We start from the raw sequence: 27491 nt of genomic DNA on the forward strand, positions 1-27491 counted from the left end.
TCATTAGGAAATTTTCTAATTGTTTTAATTTAGCATGGCTAAAACGCTGGTATGTCTCAAATTAATGCCCATTGTCTTCTTTACATAACACAGTGATCAGCATCCATGGCTCTCAAACTTTTTGTCTTAGACACTGTGAGACTCTTTTGTGAAGACTAATGTGTGAACTTCATATATTAAATTTTGTGAAAAATGAATTAAGCTCTTTGTTACGACTTTTCAAGCAATTATATATCTCAACTTTTATTTTGATTTTAATTTACAGACTTATATAATAACCCCGAAGAGCCGGGCGGTGGTGGCGCACGCCTTTAATCCCAGCACTCGGGAGGCAGAGCCAGGCGGATCTCTGTGAGTTCGAGGCCAGCCTGGGCTACCAAGTGAGTTCCAGGAAAGGCGCAAAGCTACACAGAGAAACCCTGTCTCGAAAAACCAAAAATAATAATAATAATAATAATAATAATAATAATAATAATAACCCCGAAGAACAAGTCCAATACTACTTTAAAAACGATCCAAGTGAAATACCTTACAGAGACTTCTGCAGAATGTGGAATGTGCTCAGTGATAGGGAGCTTTGCCTGTTATTAGAAGTGCTAGGAACCCGAACGAGATAACTTTGGACAAAGAGGTTACTTTGCCGGTTGCATTACCCAATTTTCTAATATTTGCTAACCAAATTATATCAACATGTTTCAATCTTTTGCTTCATTCTCAGCTACAGAGGACAGAATTTCAAAGATTCTGCCATCACAGAGCCCTAAAGTGCAGCTTCCACACAGCTGTTAATGGTGTGCACAGGTGCCAGGTGGGAATGATGAGACAATTAAAGACTTACCTTGTAGTCATCAAGTCACGTTCCCAAACTAGGAAATCTAAAATACAAGTTTACATTCTTGTATTCTGTCGGTTTCAATAATTTGAGATTAAGAGTACTGTAATGAACAAATCTATAATTTTCTGGAATTATTTATTGGGAACTCAGTAACAAAAATAAACAGCGGAGAATGGAAAGAGCTACGGTTCATGATGTCATGGTAACTTAACAGTCTAATAGAAGTGACTAAATGTTAACAGTCAAAGAACAGAGGCGTGACTAGATTCCTAAACGGAGAAAGCACTCATCCAACACTCTGCTGAACCCTTGTCTTTTTACCATTTCCTTTTCTGGAATTTATAATTTAATTTCTAACCTTCTTAAATATGAACCTGAAATTAAAAGAAGGATACTTAATTTGAAGTTGATGTCCCTGTGGAAAGTGAACCCGTTCTCAGCATTATGCATAACATTAGCATTTAATTAGAGGCTGGTTTAACTTTAGCAGTTAAAAATCGAGTTTAATGTAAATGGAGCAAACAAAAGAGTATTATTAAAACCTAAGGGTAAAGGACACCATGTGAATTATTAACGAAATAACTGATGGGTTCCACACTGTAAGTATATCCCTCCTATCTTATATTGCAATTGTTCCGATGTTTTGTTAAAAGCAAATGTGTCACATGCAATAGCCACATAAATAGAAGGCCATCCAGATCTGACAAATGAGAGCATAATGGTATTTTTGTTAATTTTGTAAAGATTATATTGCTGAGCGCTTTTAAAATTATCTAATGTACAAAATTCCAGGCTTAGTAGACAAAGAGTACCAACACACTGAATTTAAAGAAACAAAAACAACTCAGGGACTCTGTCTTGTCTTGTTTCATTTAGTTAAAAACCATGTATTGAATTTAATTTTTTAGTAAAGCAAGCATTACATAATGCTTCAAAATTTTAAAATTCGGGGATAAAAGTTTACGTCCAAAAAAGATGAATGGAAAATTGTGCTTTCGGACTGCAGAATTAGTCTTCTGACGGGGGTCAGCGTTTCATGTCACCATTGGATTTGGGAATTTCATCTGGTAATGTGTTCGTGCGCAGTTCGTAGCCAGGTTCTGCAAAAATCTAAAACTGTGTGCTTCACTCCGCGTAGCAAAGGCACCTAAGTTATTCTCCTTTTCGAGCAAATGTCATGATCCAGGTTTCCTGCTGGAGATGCTTCTCCCACGGCCGAGTCAGTCACACTGTGTTGAGTCAGGTGAATCAGGAGAAGGTGGGCGCCAATCCCTGCTGATCCTGGACAAGTTTGCTCTGTGGTCCATCTGAAGAAGCTCTGCACTGATCACACGGGAAAACGAGCAAAACTGTGAAGCAGACGGACGGGAACAAAAGGCTATTCTGGTGTGAGGAGAAATCAGTCGCTTCAGCTCCACAAGCAAATGCTGCTACTGGACTGACAGGTGGAGCCTACTCCAGCTGGAGAAAGATAGAGTTTGCCATTGGGGCAGACACACAGTTCATACACTGTCTGTCGAGAAGTTGAGGAGCTGGGTGAAGAAGAGAAGGAACCGGTTGGTAGATTTCCTAGCCGGATTGTATCTGCATTTAGAAAAATCTAGGAAGAAAGGAAAAAACAAATCTCAATTTGTTTTCAGCATGGTACCTCCCTCAGAACGTTGCAACTTGGTTTGTCATGGAGTTATGAACAGGTTACAAGTCTGTGTGCCATTTAAAACCTTTGCTGCGGTCTCCACTTTAAGAGTCAGAGTTCGGAGAGCAACTGTTCAACATGAAAGGCAGTACTGAGTAATTTGCTCATGGAGCCAACAGTTACTAAAAACAATAAGAACAATAGAAAGAGAAGAGAAGAGAAGAGGAGAGAGAGAGAGAGAGAGAGAGAGAGAGAGAGAGAGAGAGAGAGAGAGAGAGAGAGAGAGAGAGAGAGAGAGAGAGAATGAATACCAGTTGGGCTGATATTAATGAAGAGGGAGGGAATTAATTAAAAATATACTCCTTCACCTGTTTTTTAATCTTTGTGAAAGAATGAGTAAAGTCATTTCTAAAACAAAGTCTCACAGTCTAAAGATCAGGTGATGTAGGAAATCATGAGAACTAAGAGATAATTCTACATATTATTATGCTTGAATTCTCTATTAAATGTTACTGGTTTCAGCAACTAATTTTCTAATTTTTCAATTTGGGGAGTTACTTCCCTTATTTAAGTATTTCTATTACACTGATTATTTTGTGTGTGTGTGTGTGTGTGTGTGTGTGTGTGTGTGTGTGTGTGTGTACTAGTGTGCATGTCAGAGGACACTAACCAAAGTTGGTTCTTACCTTCCACCCTCTGGTCCTCGGGATGAACTCAGGTCATCAGACTTTGCAGCATGTGCCTTTACCTATCATGCTATCTCATTGACTCTTAACTTATTCTGAATTATAGACTCCCAAAGTTGACAGGAGGATGAGAGAGTGCTCAATTCTCTCCTTTCTTTACCTTGTTATTTCTTTTTTTTTTTTTTTTTTTTTTTTTTTTTTTTTTTTTTTTTTTTGGTTTTTCGAGACAGGGTTTCTCTGTGTAGCTTTGCGCCTTTCCTGGGACTCACTTGGTAGCCCAGGCTGGCCTCGAACTCACAGAGATCCGCCTGGCTCTGCCTCCCGAGTGCTGGGATTAAAGGCGTGCGCCACCACTTAATAGTACTTCTGTTGCAGGCTTTGAGGCCATCCACATCCATTTTGTACTCTCCTTGTCTATTCATCACATTGTTAGGGTGAACTTTAAAGAAATGTAAATTGAACAATGTTTCTCTAATACTCAAAGCTCTTTTATAGTTTCCCTCTCATTTCAAATAAAAACGGATTCCCCCCGAGGCCATATATCTTGCATGATCTGCCCTATTCCCCTAACATCATCAGCTGTAGCTCATCTTGCTCATATTGTGTATTTCCTATGACTTAAGCAAAGCACATGTTTCAGAACTGTTTTATATTTTATTCTCTCAGTGTGGGGAATTTGTTTTACATACTTACAAGTTTATATATATATATATATATATATATATATATATATATATATATATATATATATATATATACACACACACACACACACACACACACACACTATATGCTTAAGGAATATCTTCACTCATGTAAAGGGGATATTTTCATTAATAAGTCCATTCACATTGGCTGCTTTCATTTCTTTCATTCAGAAAGTTGGCAGGAAGTTAAGAAAACTGAGATATTGAATGAGAACACCAAATGTCTGAGCCTCTCCAGGTTGCAGCAGTGATGGGCTTGCCCACCTCTTTCTCTTTTGCCAAGGCAGTTACAGTGATGTTGTTCACTTTCCAACTTCTGAAATTGGTATATCTGCTCTGTATTGCCCCATAAACAACATAATCCATCTGCTCTGAAACTCAATCCTGTCACTAGAATGGTATCCCCAAGCTTTGAATTCCACACTCCCCATCTTCTCTCTAACAAGAACTCATTTATCTCATTCATACCTGTTGAAATCAGTGGTATTTGTCTCTTTGAAAATGCTAATCAAATTTTTGAATATAAAGTCTCCCTCACCAATATTCCAGCATGTATACTGTTGTGTGTTATAGCCCTGTGGATATAGTCATATCACTATAACCCTTCATTTACAGTTATGACTCTTGTTTCCTTCAATGCCAAATTGGAAGTTCCTTGTAGCATTGAATCTAAAATGGCATTGATTGTCCACAGCACAACCTTGGATTTTCAGTACAATTCATTTCTCTTCATTTTAACTACTATGTGTAATGCCTGAATGCAGTATCTTCATTTCAACTACTATGTGTAATGCAGTATATTATTTTGAATAAAAACAGACCAGAAAATTAAAAAAAAATACTCAGAGTCTCACTACTTAGTAAAATCTACCACTAACCTTTTCCATATAGTATCAGATGGAGTTTAGACTCCATCTGAATGTTGGAACTTTTGTTTTTAATAGTGATCATTTCTCCTTTTGTGGTGTAGTTATTGTAGAACACAGAAATGAACAAACATACCAACATCGAAGTACTTTGGCAAAAACATTTCCCTTCTTTTGAATGAATTGTAATTAGATATATAAAAGTATAAAAAATGTAGGTTAGTGGATGCTTACAATTTTCAACATATGCATGCAATGTATAATATTTAAATCAGGTTCACTATATTTAGCTACTCAGAGAATTATTTATTTTTTTTATGGTGAAAACCTTCCAAATTTTGTCTCCAAGCCTTCTGAAATGTCTACATCATTATTGTTGTCTATAGTGGCCCATTTGGGCAACAGCAATGTATCCAAAATTCTTGTTCCTCTCTGACTCAAACCTACCATTCAAACAGATTAATCTATTGAAGAAACATTCTGAAGATCCACAGAGAAAAGTAAAAAGGGGCCGTTTTTCATTTTAATGTTTAAAGCTGATATTGAAGCAACAAGAATGTGGAGGCCTGTTTCAAACTGTCCTGGGAATGAATACTTTTCAGTAGAAAGTAATAGCTGCTTGATAAATCCCATAATTAAGAGGATTCAAGATTTCCCAGGTTTGCAATTTCTCATGAAGTGGCTCCTTGTGACTTGTGGAACCTGATGCATAAGAAAGACATGTAAAACAGCAGCTTCAGCATCTGAGGGTCAGCATGGACACTCACCTCCCCTTCTGTAGACTGCAAGTGCAGTTCCTTCCTGCAGGCAGCCTTGAAGTCACCTGCAGCTGCGCTCACCTGGACCCCTCGTGGAGCTTCCATTATCAAGGATCTGGTTGGTGATTCAAGCCTAAAGGAAGGCAAAGTATCATTTACAAACGAGAGAAAACTTATAATGAACTGGAAAAAAGGCATTAGGATTTAACTAATCTTTACACAAAGCCAGCATAAATCCACATCCTCACAATGTATTACAAGGATTACAAGCCCAGTTAAGTTTTAGGATATTTTTCATTACTTTATCATTTTTTTGGCTCATTATAAAATCTTCATTTGTTCTTATCAATTATTTACTCTCATATATAATAATTTAATAACATTTTCTTATGGTAGTTCTCTTTATCACGCTCCAAAAGTAGGTCATTATGAGTTTACATGTTTAAATCTTTAATATATTATCAATATTAATGATGAAGTTTTAATAAATAAATTGGCATAATTTAGCATGCACATATTTTTCAATAAAGAGTTCCAACTTTGTATGAGAACCTTAATGAAAATCATTAATATTGCAATCCTTCAAGAGTGCACCCTCAAAATTTTGTGAACTTGAAAATTTTCAAAAGGTGCATTAAAAAATTTGGAAGTTAGCATAACAAAGATCACCATTTTACATGTTGAATGACCTTCATTGGTTCATTGCAATGACCCCAGACTAAATGACTCCATTTGCAGAAGAAGGAAATCAGCGGACAACAGAATGCAAGCTATAAAATCCCTAGCATGAAAACTGGTGGACACCAGCTGGTCTTTGGGGGGCATGCTCTTCTGTTGCTGATGCAGCTGCTTTGCTTGTTTTCATCATAGGACATCAGGAAGAGGCTTCCCTCAGTCTTACTGTCACCAAGTTCCAGAGTCACTGCTTTCCTCTGAGACAAGATCCAGAGCTGTTTTGCAGAAAGAACTCCAAGCAACGGGTCTCTGAAATGCAAGCACTCAATAGAGGAACCACATTTGCAGCCTTGAAGGTGGCATCCAAGAGGAGAATCATAATTAAGAAGTGATTTCAATAATTGTAAATCTTGGCCTTATTCCACCGTCATTAATAAAAACAACTTTGAAACTTTTACCTCTATTGATCACTTGAACATCTTCATAGCATTCCTGGAGCTGAAAAGCTATACAAATACCTGTTTTTAAGCTATGCCTATATATTATTTTGAATAAAAACAGACCAGAAAATTAAAAAAAATACTCAGAGTCTCACTACTTAGTAAAATCTACCACTAACCTTTTCCATATAGTATCAAAAATTAAAAATCTGAATTTTGAAATTGTATTTTATAACCCTTATACAATATACAATACTGCCTTGAGTAGTATAACTGTGGTCAATGCCATCTTAGTGTTTTGTTGGATAACAATAACTTTATAATTGTTGTTATTAACAACAACAACATTATTGAAATCACTCATGATTGATATGATTGAATCATTTGAATAACAGTCAGATAAGAACGTTTAAAAAATAAATTAATAACTTAAGACAAATTATATATTTTTTATTCATCTATTTACTTTAATCCCAGCCACAGCCTCCCCGCATCCTCCCCTCCTGGCCCCTACCCCTACCCCCCCTACTTCCATCCTCCAATCCCCTCCCTCTTCCATCTCCATCCAGAAAAGGGCAGATCTCCCATGAGTATCAATAAAACATGGCATATCAAATTGCAATAAGACTGACCACCTCTCCTTGTATTAAGGCTGGGTGAGGCAACCAAATATGAGGGGTAGGGTTCCAAAAGCCAGTATATAACTCCAATATTCATAAAAGGTAACTTGGCACATATATAAGTAAAGGGAAAAACAAACTAATTTTACCCAGTAATCAACATGATTCAACTTATTTCTGAAGAGTCAAGCTTATTTCTCATATATTTGATAGCCAATTGCTCATATAAGATTTGCAAAGGTTTCATTTATGCTGTGTTTGACATTTAGTAAAATAACATTAAACACATTAAGTATGCTGAGTGTTTGAGATTTTCTAATTTGATCTTTATCAAATGATTAATTAGGAAATGCTAGCTATATTGTATTTATTTTATGCATCAGATACTCATGGTCAAACTGTACTAGAGTAGTATTGATTTAAAGGCTCTGTGTCCAAAATATGTAAAGCTCAGGGTGTTCAGCCAGAGATAATGTCTCAATTTTATCTGCTCTGAATTGACAATTACCATTTCCTCTGCGAACTGAGCAAAGCCACACCTGAGCTAAAGATTCTGTTAATCTGATTGACTTATTAGCGCTTCCATGATGGTAGAAAGTAGGAATGTTACTGATCCAGAGTTCAATTATCTTGGGCTGTCTTTTACTCCCTTAGTGGCTACTCACCTAACACCATTGTGACTATCAAGTGCATCATTTTGGAATTGCCTCATTTTCCAGCAACACCCAAATTCCAAACAAAGAATACCATCAGAAGCATCTCAAACCTGTGACAGAAATGTCCCCCCTCTGCTGCACCTATGAGACTGAGCCTTTCACCGAGGGTATTTGAAAAGTGCTTCTAATTTCTTTTCTTCATTAACAACAACAACAACACAACAACAACAACAAAACCATTTCCACATTAAACTATGGATTTTGGAGGAAGTCTGAGTCCATATTCTCAGGCCATAGTCACTCATATTTGGCTCGGAAATGTATTTTCTTTGAGGTGAGAATTGAGTTTTGTTTCGTTGCTGTAAAATTTCAGTAACATGATATGTGTCAGAGTGTGATAGCATGTGGTAGGACAATACTTTGTGTTCTCTCTCTCTCTCTCTCTCTCTCTCTCTCTCTCTCTCTCTCTCTCTCTCTCTCTCTCTCTCTGTGTGTGTGTGTGTGTGTGTGTGTGTGTGTGTCCCCATTTTCCTCAAATCCCTCTCCCATGACCACCTATTTGTTGCTCATATACTTGTTGACAAGAATGCCATCACATATGACAGAAACTGATCAAAATCATTTGGATTGCCTAAACTTAAAGACATTTGGAAAAACCAGAGCCATTTTGCTGTAGTGGAAATCGTTTTGAACATAAGTGAAAACACCAGAAGGAGGAAGGAAATGGACAATAATTGTTTACTTCTACCTCTTAAAGAACTGCTTGCTTGATTCATAGAACAGGTAGACACAGATGGAAATTAACAGTTTAAAGAATTCTCTATGTTCCACTTCCTGACATCAATCATGAATAGTGGGATGCCGGAGGTAGATTTCTCAGAATAATTGCGGGTACAAGCATCAAAGTACAAAAACCCAGCAGTAATGCATGGTGAATGAAGTGTGAGGGAATATTGGGAACCTTTTAACAGATGAGAGCTCGGATCTCTGAGACATCCATTGACCAAATACCAATATAAATGCTTCAGTGCTGAGCAAGCTCTTTGGTTCAGTGACTCAAGACTGGGGAAAATAAATCAGATTCTCTGAACTTAGTTTCTAATACTCAATGCATGAAGTTCAAACTTGCAAATTATGTTTTATGAGAATATTTTTATTTTATCTGAAACGAGACTTTTTCTGAAAATATGTAATTGCTAAATACTTGTATTTATGAATTGCCTGCTATGTACAAGCATTACCAAAATTGTAGAAACTTTATACTACTGCAAAATTCCTTAAGTGCTGAGGTAATTAAGACTTTGAATTAAATAAGCCTCAGTCGTATACTTTGCTAGTATTGGTGTAATAAAATGTGATAATTATAAAAAAAAATTCAAGTGTTATTAAAATAGCACATTCTGTTTTGAATAATAAGCAATACTCAGACAAGCAATACACACAAATAATTTTAAAAGAGAATTTAGTTAAAGAGTATGTGTAATAAAACTTACTAGACTAGTTGGAGGATTTCTTACATTTTTAGTTTAATGTTGAACAAAGTAAGTGGCATTCATCACGTATTTCTTAAGCACATGAAAACTGAAGCAATCTGAAGCATTTTGATAAGTTTTTCTGACTACTTAGTGTAATTTTTTTCATGGGAAAAAACATCATGTAATAACATATTAACCTGGTGTATACATGGTTCCAGAATCAAAACTTTCCTAACTTTACCACTGGCATTTTTGTGAACTGGAAGGTTTCATTTTTAGCAATTAGAGATGCAGATTATCTGAGTTATCTACCTTCAGCATTTATAATGACCAATAGGGGCATGGACTTTAACTGGAGTAGGACATTGTCTCTCGTATCGTGTGTTGAATGGGTAAGAAGCCACCTCTTCACACAAACATTATACCCACAGGGTGTTGTCCCTCAGGTATACCACAAGAGGATTAAAATTTTTCATATGTGGACAATAATAAGACAAATTTTATACTTACTCAAAAGTTTTATCACACTTTTAAAAGGCATTAGAATCCTTGCAGAGTCCACAAACTACATTATTGAACAAACATATTTAGACAAAGTTTCCAAGATTTGAAGTAAGAAGCACTGTAACTAGCCTTGACAACTTATCAAAATAGGTTGGACATTGTGTAATTATGCATTTGATTCATATTAATATTTCCAAGGCACTTATTAGAAGCTAGTGCTTCTAGGAGCTATGATACAAACTTCAGGATAATAGAATGACATCCCTTACTTTGAACATGCTGCTGCAAAGTCTTTCATTGTGCCAATTACTCCCAAAGAGCAACAAAGTAGCAAATCGAAGTATAAGCTACTCAAACCAAATTACTATGTGCAAAAGCCATATCAATCTAATGAATGAATTCAACACAGGAATTGAAATAAGAAACTACGAATTTTCTCTACTTCAAATATCAATTGCTGTTATACTTTCTAGTGATCAGCCATCTACTCATAGTTTAAAGCATTTTCAAAAACGGAATGTTACAGTCCTCACAATACGTAGTTAGAGTTTTGTCTTCTATAATAATTACAGTAACGTAATATGAACTAACTTCCAATACTGGAACATTGCTATATAGTTAAACTACAATTATTACACCCATACTAAAATTGGATGCTCTAATTATCCATATGGTACCTATAATATACATTATTATAACTTAAATATTACAGTGGTTGCTTCATTTCCTCTGGGTTATGCTGCTAGTGCAACCATCCCTAAGTACCCCAAGCAGTAATCAAGACAGAACTGACACTGTTCCACAACTGATACAGTGAAATAAAACGTGTTTTATAAACAAGTTGTTTGACTTGTACATACAACTGACTTGGACAGGGGCAGTGAAGTTTTTCAGAGAAGAAAGCAATGTCTTTGTCACAAATAATACTGGAATAACTGGATATCTATATGACAAAATAAACTTCAGTATCTACCATACACTACCATACAGAAGTTGAGGTCATAAGGCTTTCAATAGAAAATATCTTCGTGGTTGGAAGGATCACAGTGTCACAGGCCACAGCATATACTATTTATTACACATTTAAAACTGTGTTCGATATTGTCAGATTAAAGTGTACTTTCAAGATTACCACAAATGAAGTGAATACAAAATGGACTGGAAAATAATATCCACAACATGATATATCATAAATACCTGGTACCAGGATATGTGAAAAAAATCATCCAGTATTTACAGAATACGTGAACATGTCAGGAAAGGTACATGACTTTCAGATATGTGCATGAAAAGTGGTTCATATTGTTACCTGCTGGATAATAGCAAACAGCAGAAATGCAACATCAGCCTGTTCTCTCTGCAACTACTTGAATCAGTAAGCTTGCTAACACCAAATATTGGTGAGACTGGACAGCAACTGATAGTATTTATTTTGGTGGAAAGATATTAAGCATTTCTGGAATAGGCAGTTTGGCATAAAGCCTAACAAGCAGAAACATCTTACACAAAGGTGAATGTGTGTATGTGTGTATGTCTACATGTTTGTGTGTGTATATAACATTATAATATTAAATAATAGTGTGCATATGCACATATAATATTGCATATATATTATACCTTTATCAATACTTTGCTTACTTAAGAGTATTTTTGCTATATAAGGCCCTAATATGCAGAAATACTGTCTTAAAAGTAAAACAAGTGTGCATTTGAAGTTTCCATGAAACTTAGTACAGAGCTCAGAACATATTAAATACTCATAAAAATCTGTTGAATAAACTCTACAAACTCACATTTCCAAAAACAGATGTCTATTCTCTATTGCATCTCATAAAGACTTATTCTTGATAACATCATCATGACTGTGTACTGCTTTATTTACTCAGCCAAACCCATTTCACTTGCCTGATGAGCATCGCATCAGCTAAAAGAACTTCCTGTTGAAAATTGTCAGCAACATCAATATGTCAAGATCTCAGGCATTCTGTTTTAGATTCGAGTACACAAATGAATAATTAAATAGCCCAATTATCACTGTACTGTTTCTGCTTCAGTTTTGAAATTTAAATTAGCAACCCTCATCTTGGGAGTAGTCAGACTATTTTAGCTTTGGTGATAAGTCAAACCTATTCAGCGTTAAAGTAATGGGTGATCAGAATAGAAAAAAAAAATCAGAAACACCATATACCAACTATAATTTATTTCACACATATACTTGCAAATTTTGAGACATCTGTAGGACATTTAAAGTCACACATAGTGCAATTCCCATAGTAGTAGACTTTTCATAATAAGATGATATAACATACACATAATGACTAAAATTATAGAACCAAAATGATTATTTTAGGACTCACAAACTAACACAAAGAATTAGTCTCTTCTAATACATACAGTTTTTATTTAGGTATATCCTAATTTTGCACATACATTTGAATACCAAATTTAAATTAATTTAAACATTTAAATGGAAAGAAAACAGATATCTTTATAGAATCCTGGGAATATTTGTTGACTTACATATATCATGCATTGCTGAAATCAGATTGAACACAGTTTTCTCACAAAGCCTTCACTGCCCCTGCCTGATGGAAACACTACGAGTCATTTCCTCTAGCTTTCACATTATCTATGATCCACTTGCTTTGAAAAGGGACACCTGAGCATCTCAACTATAACTATGCATCCTTGACCAACATCTTCTCAATCCACCCTTCTCTCTCATATTCAGCATTTGAAACCATTCTGTTTCAAACTTCCAGAGGTTGGCTGTGTTTATATGCCACATGAGTGATAACATGGACTACTGTATATAAAAGCTACATTAGACCAGTCTACAACAATTGGAATTGATGTCATCCATATGCATCCAGAGGAGATTTAATTTCTTAGATCACATTTATTTAGTCACTGTCTCATTATTTGGAGACACTTTGTTACAATCATTCAAACTGACAACTACCTTTCACACCATGACACATGAGATACATTGTTTTCTGTTACAATATTCAGAATATGCAGAGAGCATGTGAGTCCTGTATACCAGGAATGTACTCTCTAATGTGGAGAAGGATCACAGTTATCCCAAACATTCTAAATTCCTAAGGGCCATGAATGTGAGTGAGTGTGTGTGTGTGTGTGTGTGTGTGTGTGTGTGTGTGTGTGTGTGTGACTATGTATGTGCCAATATGTGTGTTATGTCTTTGTAGCATATGTAGTATGTATGTGCACACACATGTGGAAGCCAGAGAAGAGCATTGAATGTTCTTCTTTATCATCTATTATTTTATTTCTTGAGACAGACCCTCAAGACTAAAAGTACATTAAAAAGTGTGGTTTATGCACTGCCTTTAACATTTCTCAATCCCTCCAGGTTTTGCATAGAATATGTAGTTTGTGAATTAATAGTTTGATTAAAACTAAAAATTAAGGATCACATAAAAAAACACCTTCTGGTAATAATCAATGGATTATTGAACCTGTGTTTCTCCATTAGTCAGAACAGAAGTCACAGAAAATAGGACAAGACTATGAAATTCTGAATATATGTTATTATAAAAATGCTTGTTCTTTTGTACTAAAATTTTCAACTCATTTTGCAGGTGTGTGACAAGATACTCTGCAGGCTATGGAAAGAGAAACCTGGACACCACAACCCTCCACCTTCAATGTGTCCTGTGTGCAAGATATGCTGGAGCAATGGAGGAGCAGAACTTGTGGGAGGGACCAACTAATGTTTGGTTTAACTTGAGGCGCATGCCACTAGAGGGAGCCCATGTTCTACACTGCCTAGATGGCAAGGAATCTGAGTCTGGATGGGCAAGCTACTTAGGGTAGAACCAAACACAACTGGCAAAACCAAACCAAACAATGAGAGAGAGAGAGAGCGAGAGAGAGAGAGAGAGAGAGAGAGAGAGAGAGAGAGAGAGAGACAGAGACAGAGACAGAGACAGAGACAGAGACAGACAGAGAGACAGAGAGAGAGAGACAGAGAGAGAGACAGAGAGACAGAGAGAGACAGAGAGAGAGAGAGACAGAGAGAGACAGAGACAGAGAGAGACAGAGAGAGAGACAGAGAGAGAGAGAGACAGAGAGAGAGGGAGGGAGGGAGGGAGGGAGGGAGGGAGGGAGAGGAGGGAGGGAGGGAGAGAGGAAGGGATGTAAGAAAACAATGAAATGATTCCAAATGGTATTCTGGTGTATTCATAGATTGGTGCGTTGCCCAGGATTCATCAGAGAGGCTCTCTCCCGCAGTAGATGGGAGCAGGTGCAGAGGCCAATAGTCAGACATTGGCAGAGAGAGAGTCTAAATTGGAGGCCTTTTTCAGATCCCTCCCCTCAGAGCTCAAGGAATCCCATGGAAGAGGGGGAGGAAAGAATGTAGGAGTCAGAGGAGATGGAGGACACCAGGAGAACATGGCCACTGAATGAACTAAGCAGGGCTCCCAGAGACTGACTTGACAAGCAAGGGGCCTGCAGGGGTCTGCACCAGATCTTTTGCATGTTTTGTTATGGCTGTTAGCAGCTTGGTGTTTTTGTGGGACTCCTCACAGTGGGAGCAGGTGTATCTCTGACTCTTACCTGCTCTGTATCTGTTTTCCTCCTATTGAGCTGCCTTGTCTAGGCTCAATCTTTCTTATTATATCTTTTTTTTTTCCTGTTTGGATGTCATCTCTTAGAGACCTGCTCTTTCCTGAAGAGGAAATAGGATTGGGAGTTGATCTGGGTAAGAGGGGAGGTTGGGGGTGGAGGGAATGTGACTGGAATGTATTATATGAGAGAAGAATATATTTTAAATTTTAAAAAAAATCACCTCTATTTTCATTTGACCATGTTTCTGTTTATTCAATGACAGAAGCTGACCAATGACTTTCATAAAATAAAATGTGTGTGTGTGTGTGTGTGTGTGTGTGTGTGTGTGTGTGTGTGTGTGAATGAATGTGAGTTTGCTTTTTGTTTTTGTAGCATATGGACTGTTCATCTGCATGTTTGTATCTGTGTGCTCACACATACACATTTGTGGACACATGTGTGGAAGCCAGAGTAGAACACTAAGTGTTTTGTTTTATCACTTATTGTTTTGTTCCTCTCAGTCAGACCCTCTTTCTGAATCTATAACTAGGCTGATGGCCAGGAAGTCATGGATCTTTCTATTTCCCCACCCCACCATCTCTCTCATAGTACCGAGGATACAGTCATATTAGCTAAGTCATGAATAGCTCCTACACACATGTTATTTTTTGCTTTCACATCATTTTGTGAGTATGTCAAGAACTCTCACTCCCTTGGCCATCTCTCTAAACTAGACATCAAATGTTTTTATTAAGAATCTTACTGAGTATTTTTTCAAGAGATTCTATCTCTGATACAGTTATCTCATAATAGTGATTTTAATATTAGATTTTTGCCTTTTACAAACCCATTGCAGCAGATACATTTTGGAGTGTAATTTTCTGAACAGAAATCAAGTAATCCATCCTATTCCATCAAATGTTAATATATTTGTTGAATTAAGAATGTCTGTGCAAGCCAGGCGGTGATAGCACATGCCTTTAATCCCAGCACTTGGGAGGCAGAGACAGGTGGATCTAGGTGAGTTCGAAGTCAGCCTTGTCTACAGAGCAAGTCCCAGGACAAGCTCCAAAGCTACACAGAGAAACCTTGTCTCAAAAAAAAAAAAAAGAGTGTGCAGTAGTTATAGATATTCTTTCATGTTTTAATACAAGTTTCCATGACTGTCTTGGAGAGATCTCTTACAATGTTGTGGGTAGGGATAGCTTTTGCATGGCATCAAGGCTTAGACAGATTGCAGTACTATTAATATTATACTGAGGTACCACGGCATTATGCTGAGGTACTACGGCATTATACTGAGGTACTACGGCAGGACAAAGCACTATTAAATGTTTCTTTCAGTGTCTCTTTTGCTCTGTGTTCTACCTACTTCACATGTCTTGATTCTTTGATTTTCTCTCCCGATCCTTCTTCCTTTGTTTCCTTTATGCCTGTTCATCTATACTTCCTCAATTGCTGTCTCTTTTCATTTGCTAAACTCGTTCTCATTATTTTTGTGTTCATGTCATGTATGTTTGGGAAAATAGAGAAGTTAGAATAACTAACTATCTTCCCTTCAAATATCTGACTACTATGAAGTTATGAAATGTTGATTTCTGTTTTGTATAGATTCATAACACAAGCACCCTTTTACTTGTCCATACGTCTAAGGTGGTAAATAATGAGGGGAACTATGACATGGTCCAAGGAGAAGGACTTACCTGAGGTCTTGGGATGGCTCTGCTCTGATATGAGGTGTTTCCACAGAGTGCCCAAATACTGCTCCTTCAGTTCCTGAAGACAGCATGAACACAGCAGTCAGTATAAGCAAATCTGTATACACAGTGGCTCTCATCTGAGTCTATGCATCAATATTCTTCCCTGAACTGAAAACAGGTGCAGGTCAATTGAAAATTTAGCATTGGAAAAGGAGTACAAGACAGAGGGAGACAGGCCAAAGAAGGTGGATATGAATACTGTGTGTTAACTGCTTTTATGATTAAATTATTACTACTGTAGATAGAGACAAGTCACCTTCTGTTCCAATCAACGAACAAAGACCCCTCTCTTTCATTGCTTTATTTCAGAGCTAAGTGGATTTGAGAAATAGGATAGGCTGAAATACTTAGGTCAGATTTCCCATATCTCAAGAGCGTGAAGAAACTGCCGTTGGTGAGCTCAGGTCAGCACGGTGCTGGACATTTACAGACAGGTTTCAAATAGCACTTAGCCACTGTCTACCAGAGAGCTTTGCAGAGACCACAGAATCCATGATACTTTGACTTCTGTAGAGTTAAGGCTCTATCTAAAACTGAGAGCCACTTTAATTCATTTCATTATAGTTGAGTTCATCTAGGGTCATTGTTGTCTGAAGAGGTCAGGGACTCCAGTGTCTTGTTCAGATAGTAGAGTGACACCTGACCTGAACATACTTACTGACTGATTTTCCAGACTACTAGAGCTTTTCTACAATTTGAGTGAGAAAAAGAGAGTGTTTTTCTTTCTAAAAATGAAGGGAAGTCTTTCTCTTTTAAAGTTATAATGACAAAATTGCTTTGCAGTAAAACTCAAGCAAATGTTGTAAATCTTTTTTTCAGATTACACCTTATTTTCTTTTGATCTAGCTTTCTTCATATATTTTGATGTAAGAATGTCATGCTTGTTTCGTAAATGTCATGAAGCCTATATTAATAATACAGTGCAATTCAAAACTTTTCACTGAAATCCGAACAAATATGGCTGTACCATCCTGTGGAGGAGAATATAAAACATGTCAGTTCTTCAGGCAGGACCGGTATTGTCAGGAGTAAATATTGTTAAGGCTTAAATTATCTTAAAATAACTAATGACACAGGGAAATGGATTAGGTCTACTTAATGATCTTTTAAAATAAATATTAATGCACACCTGGATGTGGAGCAATGGAGGAAGACTACTAGGTCCAGAGGCAAAACTATTAGGTTTTGCCTTTGTAACTCCTGTATTACAGATTTTACTTCCTGGACTAACAGCTATTGGCATCTGCCTGTCTCTGAGCCTTAATAGATATTTCTCCATGTAACAAAAACTCTGTAGAGCATACAATGCTTGTTTGCTTGTTTTTTATAATTTTATTAATTTAGAGTACTCATTGCTTTAAAGGATTCATTCTCGTGATACTTTGATTCTGCAAATGGGAAATTCCTTATTATGGGTATGAAAGGTAACATAATTGTTTCAGCTAAGGTAAATTAATAATTCTGTGATTTGGCTGGGGGGGTTGGCATTTGAAAGAATATCCCCAGATGAAGATTTATATATATCAAGGAGAGATATTTACATATATCAATGACTGACATTTTAATACAGACTGTAACATCCTGATAGGATAGTTATCCTTGCGCAAAGTTCAAATACTAATCTTTAGTGCTGTGTGATTATGAAAGTTTCCTAGACAAGGTGACAGAAATATGATTAGAGAACAGTGACAATATTTATTTTCAAACACTGGTTCACACGACTAGTAACAATACAGGATCTGTATGGCTGAATGCAAGAGCAGAAATCAACCAAAACTTCAATTTGTCAGTAAAGATTAAATCCAAATGAACACAATTAGAGATGGTGAAGGGGCCATAAGAACAAACACCAAGGAAATCCAGAGAATCATAATAGCGTACTTTAAAAGCCTGCATTCCACCAAATTGAAAAATCTAAAATAAATGGCTAATTTTCTCAATAAATACCATCCACCAAAGTTAATGAAGATCAGATAAAAAAAACTTAAACAGACCTATAACCTATAGTGAAGTAGAAGTAGTATTTAAAAGTCTACCAACCAAAAAATAAATAAATAAATAAAACCTAGGTGTAAGTGGTTTTATTGTCTAATTCCCCTGGGCCTTCTGAGAAGGGTTAACACCAATGTTCCTCAAGGTATTTCACATAATAGAAACAGAAGGGACATTTGTTTCATGAGGATAGTTACTCTGACACTCAAAACACACAAAGACCTGACAAACAGAACAGATTATACATCAATTTCCATTATGAAACTGGGTGCAAAAAATCTCAATAAAATACTTGCACACTGAATCCAAGAACACATCAAAAAAATCATCCGCCCTGATCTAGTAGGCTCCATCCCAGAGATGCAGGGATGTTTCAACATAGGAAAATCTGTCAATGTAATCCACCATATAAACAAACTGAAAGACAAAAACCACATGATTATATCTTAAATGCACAAAAGGCCTTTGCCAGAATCCATCACCCCTTCCTGATAAAACCGGTGAAATCAGGAATATAATGGACAGAACTTAACATAACAAAGGCAGTTTAGAGCAAGACCATAGCCAATATCAACTCAAACGAAAAAAAAAACCAAAAAACACTCAAGCAATTCCACAAAAATCAGGAGTAAGGCAAGCTTGTATCCTTTATCCATATCTATTCAATACAGTACTTGAAGTCCTAGCTAGAGCAATTCTAAACTGAAGGTAATCAAGGTGATATAAATTGGAAAGGAGGAAGTCAAAATACATTAGTGACCCTAAAAATTCTACCAGGAAACTCTTACAGCTGATAAATAAACACTTTCTGCAAAGTAGCAGGATACAAAGTAAACTCACAAAAATCGGTAGCCCTCACGTATACAAAAGGACAAATGGACTGAGAAAGGAATCAGGGTAAAATCGCCTTTTAAAATAGCCTCAAATAATATAAAATAAAACAAATTGGAATATCTCTAACCAAGCAAGAGAAGGACTTGTATGATTAAAAAGTTTAAGACATAAAGAAAGAAATTGAAGAAGATATAAGAAGATGGAAAGATCGCTCATGTCCATGGATTGGTATTATTAATATAGAAGAAATGGCTATCCTACCAAAAGCAATCTACAGATTCAATATAATTCCCATCAAAATTCCAATACAAATCTTGAAGGGACAATTTTCAGCTTCACACAGAAAGACAAAAAAAAAAAAAAATAGTTAAAACAACCCTGAATAAAAAGAACGAAAACAAAAACAAAAACAAAACAAAACAAAACTGCTAGAGGTATCACCATCCCCAACCTTAGGTTGTACCAAGAGGTACAGAAAAAAAACCAAAATATTGACACAAAAACAGGTATGTTGATCAATGGAATTGAACTGAAGATCCAGACATTGGCAATAATTAAAAATCACTAAAATGATCTTTATAGGTATTAGATCAAAACTGTTTACGCTAGATGTTCACTGTAACATTGGGGAATCTAATGTCAAATATTAATTTTCTTTTAATTAGGAATTCTCTCAAGTGCCAGACTGCTATATTTGTCATGTTAGATAGGCAACTGAGTCAGTTCTGAATTTCAAATAAATAAGAAATCATTTTAATCTAATTGTCATTGCTTTTAGAAGTTATACACTAAATATATTTGAATATACAAATACATTTAAACTGCATTCAAATGAGTTGAAAATTAAATAAAGCACTATAAATTTATCTAAAAATATTATTTATAATAATTGGTCATTATTTATTGGGACACAGTAAAATTTTCTTTTGCCTCACTCCAGCATATGTCATGAACTCACATGACAAACTATAGAAAAATATGTATTATGCTGATTCATATGCAGAAGAATGTATAAGATATCAGTCAGGATGTTATCCTTTATACATCTCAAAAAACCATATTTAATGAAATAGAAATGCCATTAAAGTTAAATTTATCTCTTTTTCCTCCTCCTCTTTTTCTTCCTCATCCTCTTCCTGCTCCTTCTTCTGAGACAGGGTTTCAATATTTAGCTCTGGCTGTCGTGAAAGTCACTAAGTAGAACATGCTGGTACAGGACTGGGTTTCAACATGTTCTTACCCCTAAGGCTTGGAACTAGAAGTGAGCACTTCAACACCTAATTTCAATGGACCTTTTGACAGAATAATCTTTATTCTCTACACCCTGAATGTGTTTTCCAAATCATTAGTCACTAGGTACTCATTATCTACTCATTGGCTTATATGTTTTTATGGAGGCCATTTTCTGTCTAAGTCCAAGCAGAAGAGTTCTACAGTGAGGATCACGGTGACAGTGGACAGGAGACATATAGCCAAGTGGAAGAGAACAGTTGGGACACCTCAGTTCTCTCTTTGGAACTTAATCAACATAAGAAATGTCTCGATTATATTTGTATTTGTTCTTATATTTGTCAAGAGGAATTTCTAATTTTTAGTTTTTCTGTTAAAATGACAATGACCATGAATATATTTCGCTTCTTTTTTGAATGGAGGCAAAGAAGAAAGTGACTTTTGCATACAATTATGCTTCTCCTTAAGGACTCCAGAATCTTAAGACAAAGGAAGTAAGAAGAACAGGAGGTTGTAGTGTAGTGCTCTAACTCTCTTTGCATAACCAATCACAACAGTAGTTAAAGACTGACTCTCATTTACAACATTAGGTTCCGGACAACACGAATTTTCAGACACCTTCAATGTCTAACAATTACAGTAGGCTTTTGTTTGTAAACACATCAAAACGTGAATACTGTAATTCACCTCATTTCTCTTTCCTCTCAAGTGGGATGGATTTGCTCCTACAAATGGAGGGAAAATACATTATGTTGGGCACAGGATGGAATAATCATATTAAAAATACATTAGCTATGCTATTTTTACTCTATTTAAATGTGCTTCTCTAATTTAAAAGGCATTCTCTCTTAAGAAAAGAGACAGTGGGGTCAGGAGGTAAGAGAAGACTAGCAGGGTAGAGAGAATATGAAATGGGGACCTGTAATGTGGGGTTCCAACGGGGGAAGAGCAAGGAAGATAAACACAGGAGAAAGAGGGAGGAGGGACAAGTAACACAAAGGTTGTTTGATAAAACCTCAATGAATCATACTATTTTATATTTACCTAAAATTATGCTTCATACATACACACACACACACACACACACACACACACACACACACACACACACACATTCTGTCAATATCCTCATATAATAAGAAATCTGGAACTCTAATAACTTCAAGATATTCTTCTATCAAATCCAGACAAATAAAATAAGAAAAGACATTTAAAGGCTTCTGTTTATTCATAGAACAGGTAACAGTCTTATAACAATGTTATCATGCTGAAAACAGGAGGTAATTCTTCAGAATATATTCCATGAATATAAATTTGTCTTAACATTACAAAATCAATCAATAAAATTAATATTAGCAATTTATTGATGAAGAATATTACATTATAATATCTAAAAATATAAACAAAGCAATTCAAACTTTAATATTTGTTATATTTTGATAACAAGCTCCAAAATCTAATAAAAAATATCGTGGTTTCTAGGGTGACATTATTAGAGGGCTGTACATCTTTTAGTTGGTGGAGACAAAAACAATATTCTAGGTCATGTGATGTGTCCAAAGGGATTGTGGGTCTGTGGCCACTTCCTCTTCCTGGTGCAAGAACTGAGCAGGGTGTTTACCTTCTGTTCTCGATCCTTAAAATCTAGTATTCCTCACAAAATAGTCCAAAGCAGTGGGTGTACATACCATTGAGCTGGCACTTCTAAAATTATGAGTCAATATAAACTATTCATCTCTAGTTATAGACAATGTCAGTTTCTCATTATAGTGAAATGACCCTAATTATTTTTCTTCATCAATGTCAATGATAATTAGTATCATTCAGGTAAATAGCAATGAGAATATACTTCCTCTACCCAACGGAATCATTAGCAGTAAAATGTGCAATGTACTCTAACTTATTGGTGATATGCTAAAACATTTTATTTAAAGGTAGTCATATTTCAACTAACCACATTGAATAAAATATGATGTGATTTTGTCGTTTGGTTCGAATGACCACTTCAGCTCAACTTTGTGCAGAGCTGTCTTCTTATTAACCACATTGTAGTTAGGAAAATGAAAATATATCAAAAGCATACTGATTTGGACTTCTACAACAAAAGTTTAAAAAGATCCTACATTGGTAATATGAAATAAATGAAGAGTTGAAAATAGATGTTATTCTAAAAATCATTTGTAATTAACTCTTATGCTTTTTTAAAAATCAGTTAATATTTGCCATTTTGAGAAATTCCACAAGCACTTTAGATGGGTCACTTTGAAAACACACTATGTAAGACAAACATTGAGAACCTCTCTTCTCATGTTCTCCAAGGCTGTAAAATCACATATGACCTTGTCCTCCATACTCCACACAGGAGACATACTCAGGAAAGATTGACCAGCATAGACTCCAGTTCTGTGTGTGTATACTGTTTGGTTTGGTTTGGAATTTTTCTCTTATTGTTTATTTCAATTTTGTTTTTTTGTGTTTTGTTGTTTCTTGACACACACATACAGAAGAGAAAGAGTGAGAGACAGAGAGAGAGAGAAAGACAGAGAGATAGAACCTGAGGTAGGGTGGATATGGAGGTCGGGAGGATATGGGAGGAGTTGGGAGAAGGAGAAGAGTATAAAAAATATATTATATAAAAATTTTAATAAAAACATAAAGAAAAAGAAAATAAAGATACAAATGCCAGAAAACATGTGAGAAGGAATCTAGAAGCTGGAAAAGGGAAGGTGTGATTCTTTCAGAAATCTAACACCATCCAGCCAACACTTGAAGATAGTGAAAAATGCTTCAAGCTTCTAATGCCTAGAATTAGAAATAATAAAAAAAAGAAAAATTAGCAACATGGAACTAAGATAATTAATTAGTAATTGAAAAATGTACAAGCAATTAACTCCAAAACATGTTTTTCTTTTTTCTCTTTCATTCTCCCTTTATGCCTCCCTTCCAAATTTTACAGGAAATGAAACACTGCACTGGTTATCAGGGACAAAATCGTGATCCTGGAGAGCTTTTCCAGCTTACACAAAGCGCACCCATGCAGATGTGTTCAGATGAAGTTGGGATGAAAATTTATTTTCACAGGCCATAGTGAGTTCCATTCCAGGACAGTGTTCAGCATGATGATGGGGGTTCAGCTGACCCAAAGCTAAAATGAAGCCTTTCTCAATATGCAACAGGCATTAGTAACCAAAAACCAAATTCATCCATTCTGTCCTCATCCATTAGGCATTGCCAAGATTTCCATTTCCACAGCCACTTCAAGACACAAAGGTTATTTATGCTCAGGGCTATCTGTTATTTAGTTGAAGAGTCCAGGACAAAGTGTGCTCAGTTATCTTCACCTCTAACTTTACCAGACAAATATGGCCAGTCAATTAATCAGATCTTAAAGGTCTCAATCCTGCTGCAGAAATGCTTATTCAAGGTCAGGATGTGTTGTATAAACAGATGAATACTGACAGATAAAATGATTTAGACATGAGAGTAGATGATAAGCAAGGAGACACAGATCTAGTTCCCTCTGTCTGCCACTGAGCACAGTATTCATTTCCTGAAAGTAGCTTAACTAGAGACAAGGTGAGACTAGTAATGCTAATAAAACACCCTCATTATTGAGGAATTAATAAATTACTGCAAATGCCTATTATCATCAGTGGCAAAACTTATGCTTGTGTTATGAATCAGATCACATGACATTAATTTGGCTAATTTAATTATGATAAAGTTCTAATTTTTTTTAAAAAATACTGTGTAATGTATTTTCAAAAATTTCCCTTATTGTCATGTTTTTCACTTCAGCACCTTGAAATATCTAACAGTTATTACATTGAATTCAATATAATGCATATAAAATGGTCTAAATTATTGTGTATAGTTATATGAAGTTTAGAGAAAGAAAAGAGAAACTAAAATGATAAAGAAGTGTAAGATGTCTTCACAGGAAATGTTTTAAGAGCAAAAGTCATTCCACTAACACATAACATTATGATGCTTATTTATTATTCACTTTAATATCTGTAATAACCTCCAATATCTGCTGATCTATTACTATGTGCCAAGCATCCTGTTTACATGGACCAGCTCACATTACTTCAGAGCAATATTCATCAAGGTGTTATCATTTATGATCCTCACATCCTATGACTGAGGAACTGATGACTGAGACACTGATTACCTTCATTGGTACAGGGTTACTGTATCATTAAGCATTGCATCTCCAGTATCAAAGCATCTGGGAACCAAGCCATTCGAAGCCTTCATCACTGTCTAGCTGGATCCTGCCACAGCCCCCTGTGGTGACCGCAACGGAAGACCCCCAAACAAGACCACCGCAGAGCCAATATCCGATGCAAAACACAAAGGGGTTTATTGGTAACAAGCAAGCTCAGGCTTGGTCCACGTCCAACATCCAACATAGCTGGTGGAAGAGGAAGGCCCGAGCACTCACTTGAAGGGGTTTGTATAAGAAAAGTTTACATGCAGTTTGGGATTGGACGAGGGCCCTCGGGGTGAGGTAGTTCTTTGAAGTTACTGGCTGAACTTTAAGCATGAGGTTACTGATGGCTAACAGGATTCAGGGTATTTATAGAGACATAAATTTTTACTTCCTATGTCCTGCTTTTGTTGAACCCAGGATATATACATTCAGATTTATTGTTCCAGTCCTACTCTCCCCTGAGTTCAACTTCTGGTCAGTTGAGCCCCTTACTCCCCATATCTTGTTTTGCCAAGTCCAGGATATATAGATTTATTGTTTCAGCCTTATCTTCCCATAAGTTCAATTTCTGGTCAGTTCTAAAACTGCTGGTCAGCAAATACCTTTGTGGGGGGTGACATCTCTCAAGATGGCTACTGAATTTTCCCTTTCACCCCCCTGTAGCAGGAATCTTAAAAGTTCCTTATTAATAAAATCAAACCTGAGGCCAGTTATTGGGGTGAATGCTGGAAGATCAGAGAAGCAGAACAAGCCACAGCTACCTCACCTCTCTAGTTCCTCAGCTGATCCTGTTTCCTCAGAATGGAAGCTTCTCAGTCCTCATCCAGAATGAATCTCAGCTGAACTGTGCTGCTCAAAGCCTAAAAGCTTAACCAGCCAAAAGCTTCTAGTTTCTGGTCTTCACGTCTTATATATCTTTCTGTTTTTGCCATCACTCCCTGGGATTAAAGGCTCACTTCTTGGGATTAAAGGCGTGTGTCACCATGCCTGGCTGTTTCCAATGTGGCCTTGAACTCACAGAGATCCAGAGGGATTTCTACCTCTGGAATGCTAGGATTAAAGGTGTGAGTGCCACCATTTTCTAGCCTTTGCATCTAGTGGCTGTTCTGTCTCTGACCCCAGATAAGTTTATTAGGGTGCACAATATTTTGGGGAACACAATACCACCACACACCCCTTTTCCTGATTTACTCCTCACAGTAGACATAGTTATCAGGGCACTAAGAATGATTGTTTCAGTCATGTGTTATCATTAACACAACCTGATTTTTAAGTAACTCTGATATTTAGCTCTTAATGAGCCAGAATTAAATATTTTTAAGTTTTTAAAAATATTTAGTGTTTTCCAGTATTGTAAGGAAACTGATAGATGGACTTTCAAATTGCATGTAAACCCTGTCACCACTAGTATGTATCAACACTTAATTAGTGTGTTGGACTTAGATCTACATTTTGTGCCCCTTTCTATGAAAAGTTATTGCTAAACACTTGTGGCTAATAATATTTGTTATTTCTGTATTATTAACTTTTATCATAGTGTTCAATTAGCAAAACTATTAATATCAGTTTTCAATAAAAATTAGTGCTTCATGGTAGCTGGACATTTAATTTCCTCTTTACTATAAATATCTGTTGATTTCTTAAGTGCTATAAAACTAATAACTTTGAAGGTACTGCTTAACACTGAAATTTTAACCAACACATATAAACATAAAGATATACATCTTATGTGATATTGTTGATATTTTGATACAAGTAAACATTATTTTCTAGTTTTTAAATAAGGGGAAACCTATATTTTCAGACATCATTTCTTTATGGTGGCAATCCTTCCTTGAAGCTTTATTTTTTTTAAGTATGCAGTGTATAAAGTCTTGTGGTCTGCAAGAATATATTATAGAGATTCAGGTGTGTATTCAACCTATACTTTGACCAGCCAAGGGTCTGTTGAAAGGCAAGCCATTTATTATGACATTTGGTGATATCCAGCCTTTAGTATTTCAGCTGTCTTCTGCTATGAAATCCTTGCATGCCCAGACCAACTGGCAAACAGTTCAGCTCCCTAGACCTGCTGACCTACTAAGTTACTAACTCCCCTGCTGAACTTAGGAGACAAGCTGGCTTGTTTCTTTTGCTAATGAAGCTCAGACCATCCCCTTGCCTTGAGGAGGCCTGGTCGTTTTCCAGAGCAATTGACTGAGAACAAAAGAGGTTTTTTACTTATCAAGGTGGGAAGTAAAACAACACTCCTGAGGAGTCAGAGAACCACTCGCCCAGGGAAAGAAAGGGCAGGCAGTTTCTGTAGACACAGACAGAATGGTATGGCGAGAGAGAAGAGAGGAAGACAGAGGTTCAGTAGAGGGTAAGCAGATCTCAGGTAGAGTTTTCTGAGTGCCAGGAGTAAAGAATGGCAGAGATGGGGAAAGAGCATACAGAGGGTGAAGATGAGGCTGGAAGTATAGGAGTTTAGTCGTTAGCAGGACTATGAGCTAGGGAACTGGACAGAACTGTAGTTATGGAGACAGGATTTCATCCCAGAGAAATAAAGTAGATGGATACAGAGCTTGGTATGTCTAGAGTTATTCCTGCCTTGAATGCCTGGTGGAGCTATAGCTAAATTGATAGAATTTTGTCCTAGAGTAATAAAGTCAACAGACATAAGAACATAGTGTACGTAGAATTTTTTCCCTCAGATATCCCATGCCAGATGTAGCTAAACCCCGGGATCCCTGGGAACTCCATAATAAAGGATTTCTGATCATTTTATAATGGAATGATAACACAAACATTTTACTTCTATGGAACTATAATGTGAGGGTTTTCTGTAGCCATGTATGAGTGTGCTATAGTTATGACTTGAAGGAGAGTCCTTGTTAAAGGGCCACACAAAGCCTGGTATTGTCTAATAGGTGATATTTAAAAATGACACTTCTATTTTGTTTTTGTTTTAGGGTTTTAATATTATTAAGTCACTTAAAATATTCTAAATTTACTTATTTTTATATGTATGGGTATGCGGCCTGCCTTAT

At 36.3% G+C, this 27491-nt stretch overlaps 1 protein-coding gene across 5 annotated transcripts in view; it reads right to left on the minus strand.

The window, feature by feature from the left end:
- Positions 1 to 953: 953 nt before the first annotated feature.
- Positions 954 to 27491, minus strand: part of Sgcz (sarcoglycan zeta) — a 1001745-nt gene continuing 975207 nt past the window's right edge. For all 5 annotated transcript variants that reach the window (XM_052752060.1, XM_052752058.1, XM_052752057.1 and 2 more), the window contains 3 exons: positions 16134 to 16206; positions 5498 to 5621; positions 954 to 2435 (listed from right to left, as the gene is read on the minus strand). In XM_052752060.1, the coding sequence (XP_052608020.1) occupies positions 2244 to 2435; positions 5498 to 5621; positions 16134 to 16206 (389 nt within the window). In that variant the 3' untranslated portion in view covers positions 954 to 2243. The remainder of the gene's footprint in view (positions 2436 to 5497; positions 5622 to 16133; positions 16207 to 27491) is intronic.

This window comes from Peromyscus californicus, unplaced genomic scaffold (genome assembly GCF_007827085.1).
Source record: "Peromyscus californicus insignis strain IS unplaced genomic scaffold, ASM782708v3 Scaffold_23__1_contigs__length_62951481, whole genome shotgun sequence".
In the NCBI taxonomy this organism is placed as follows: Eukaryota; Metazoa; Chordata; class Mammalia; order Rodentia; family Cricetidae; genus Peromyscus; species Peromyscus californicus.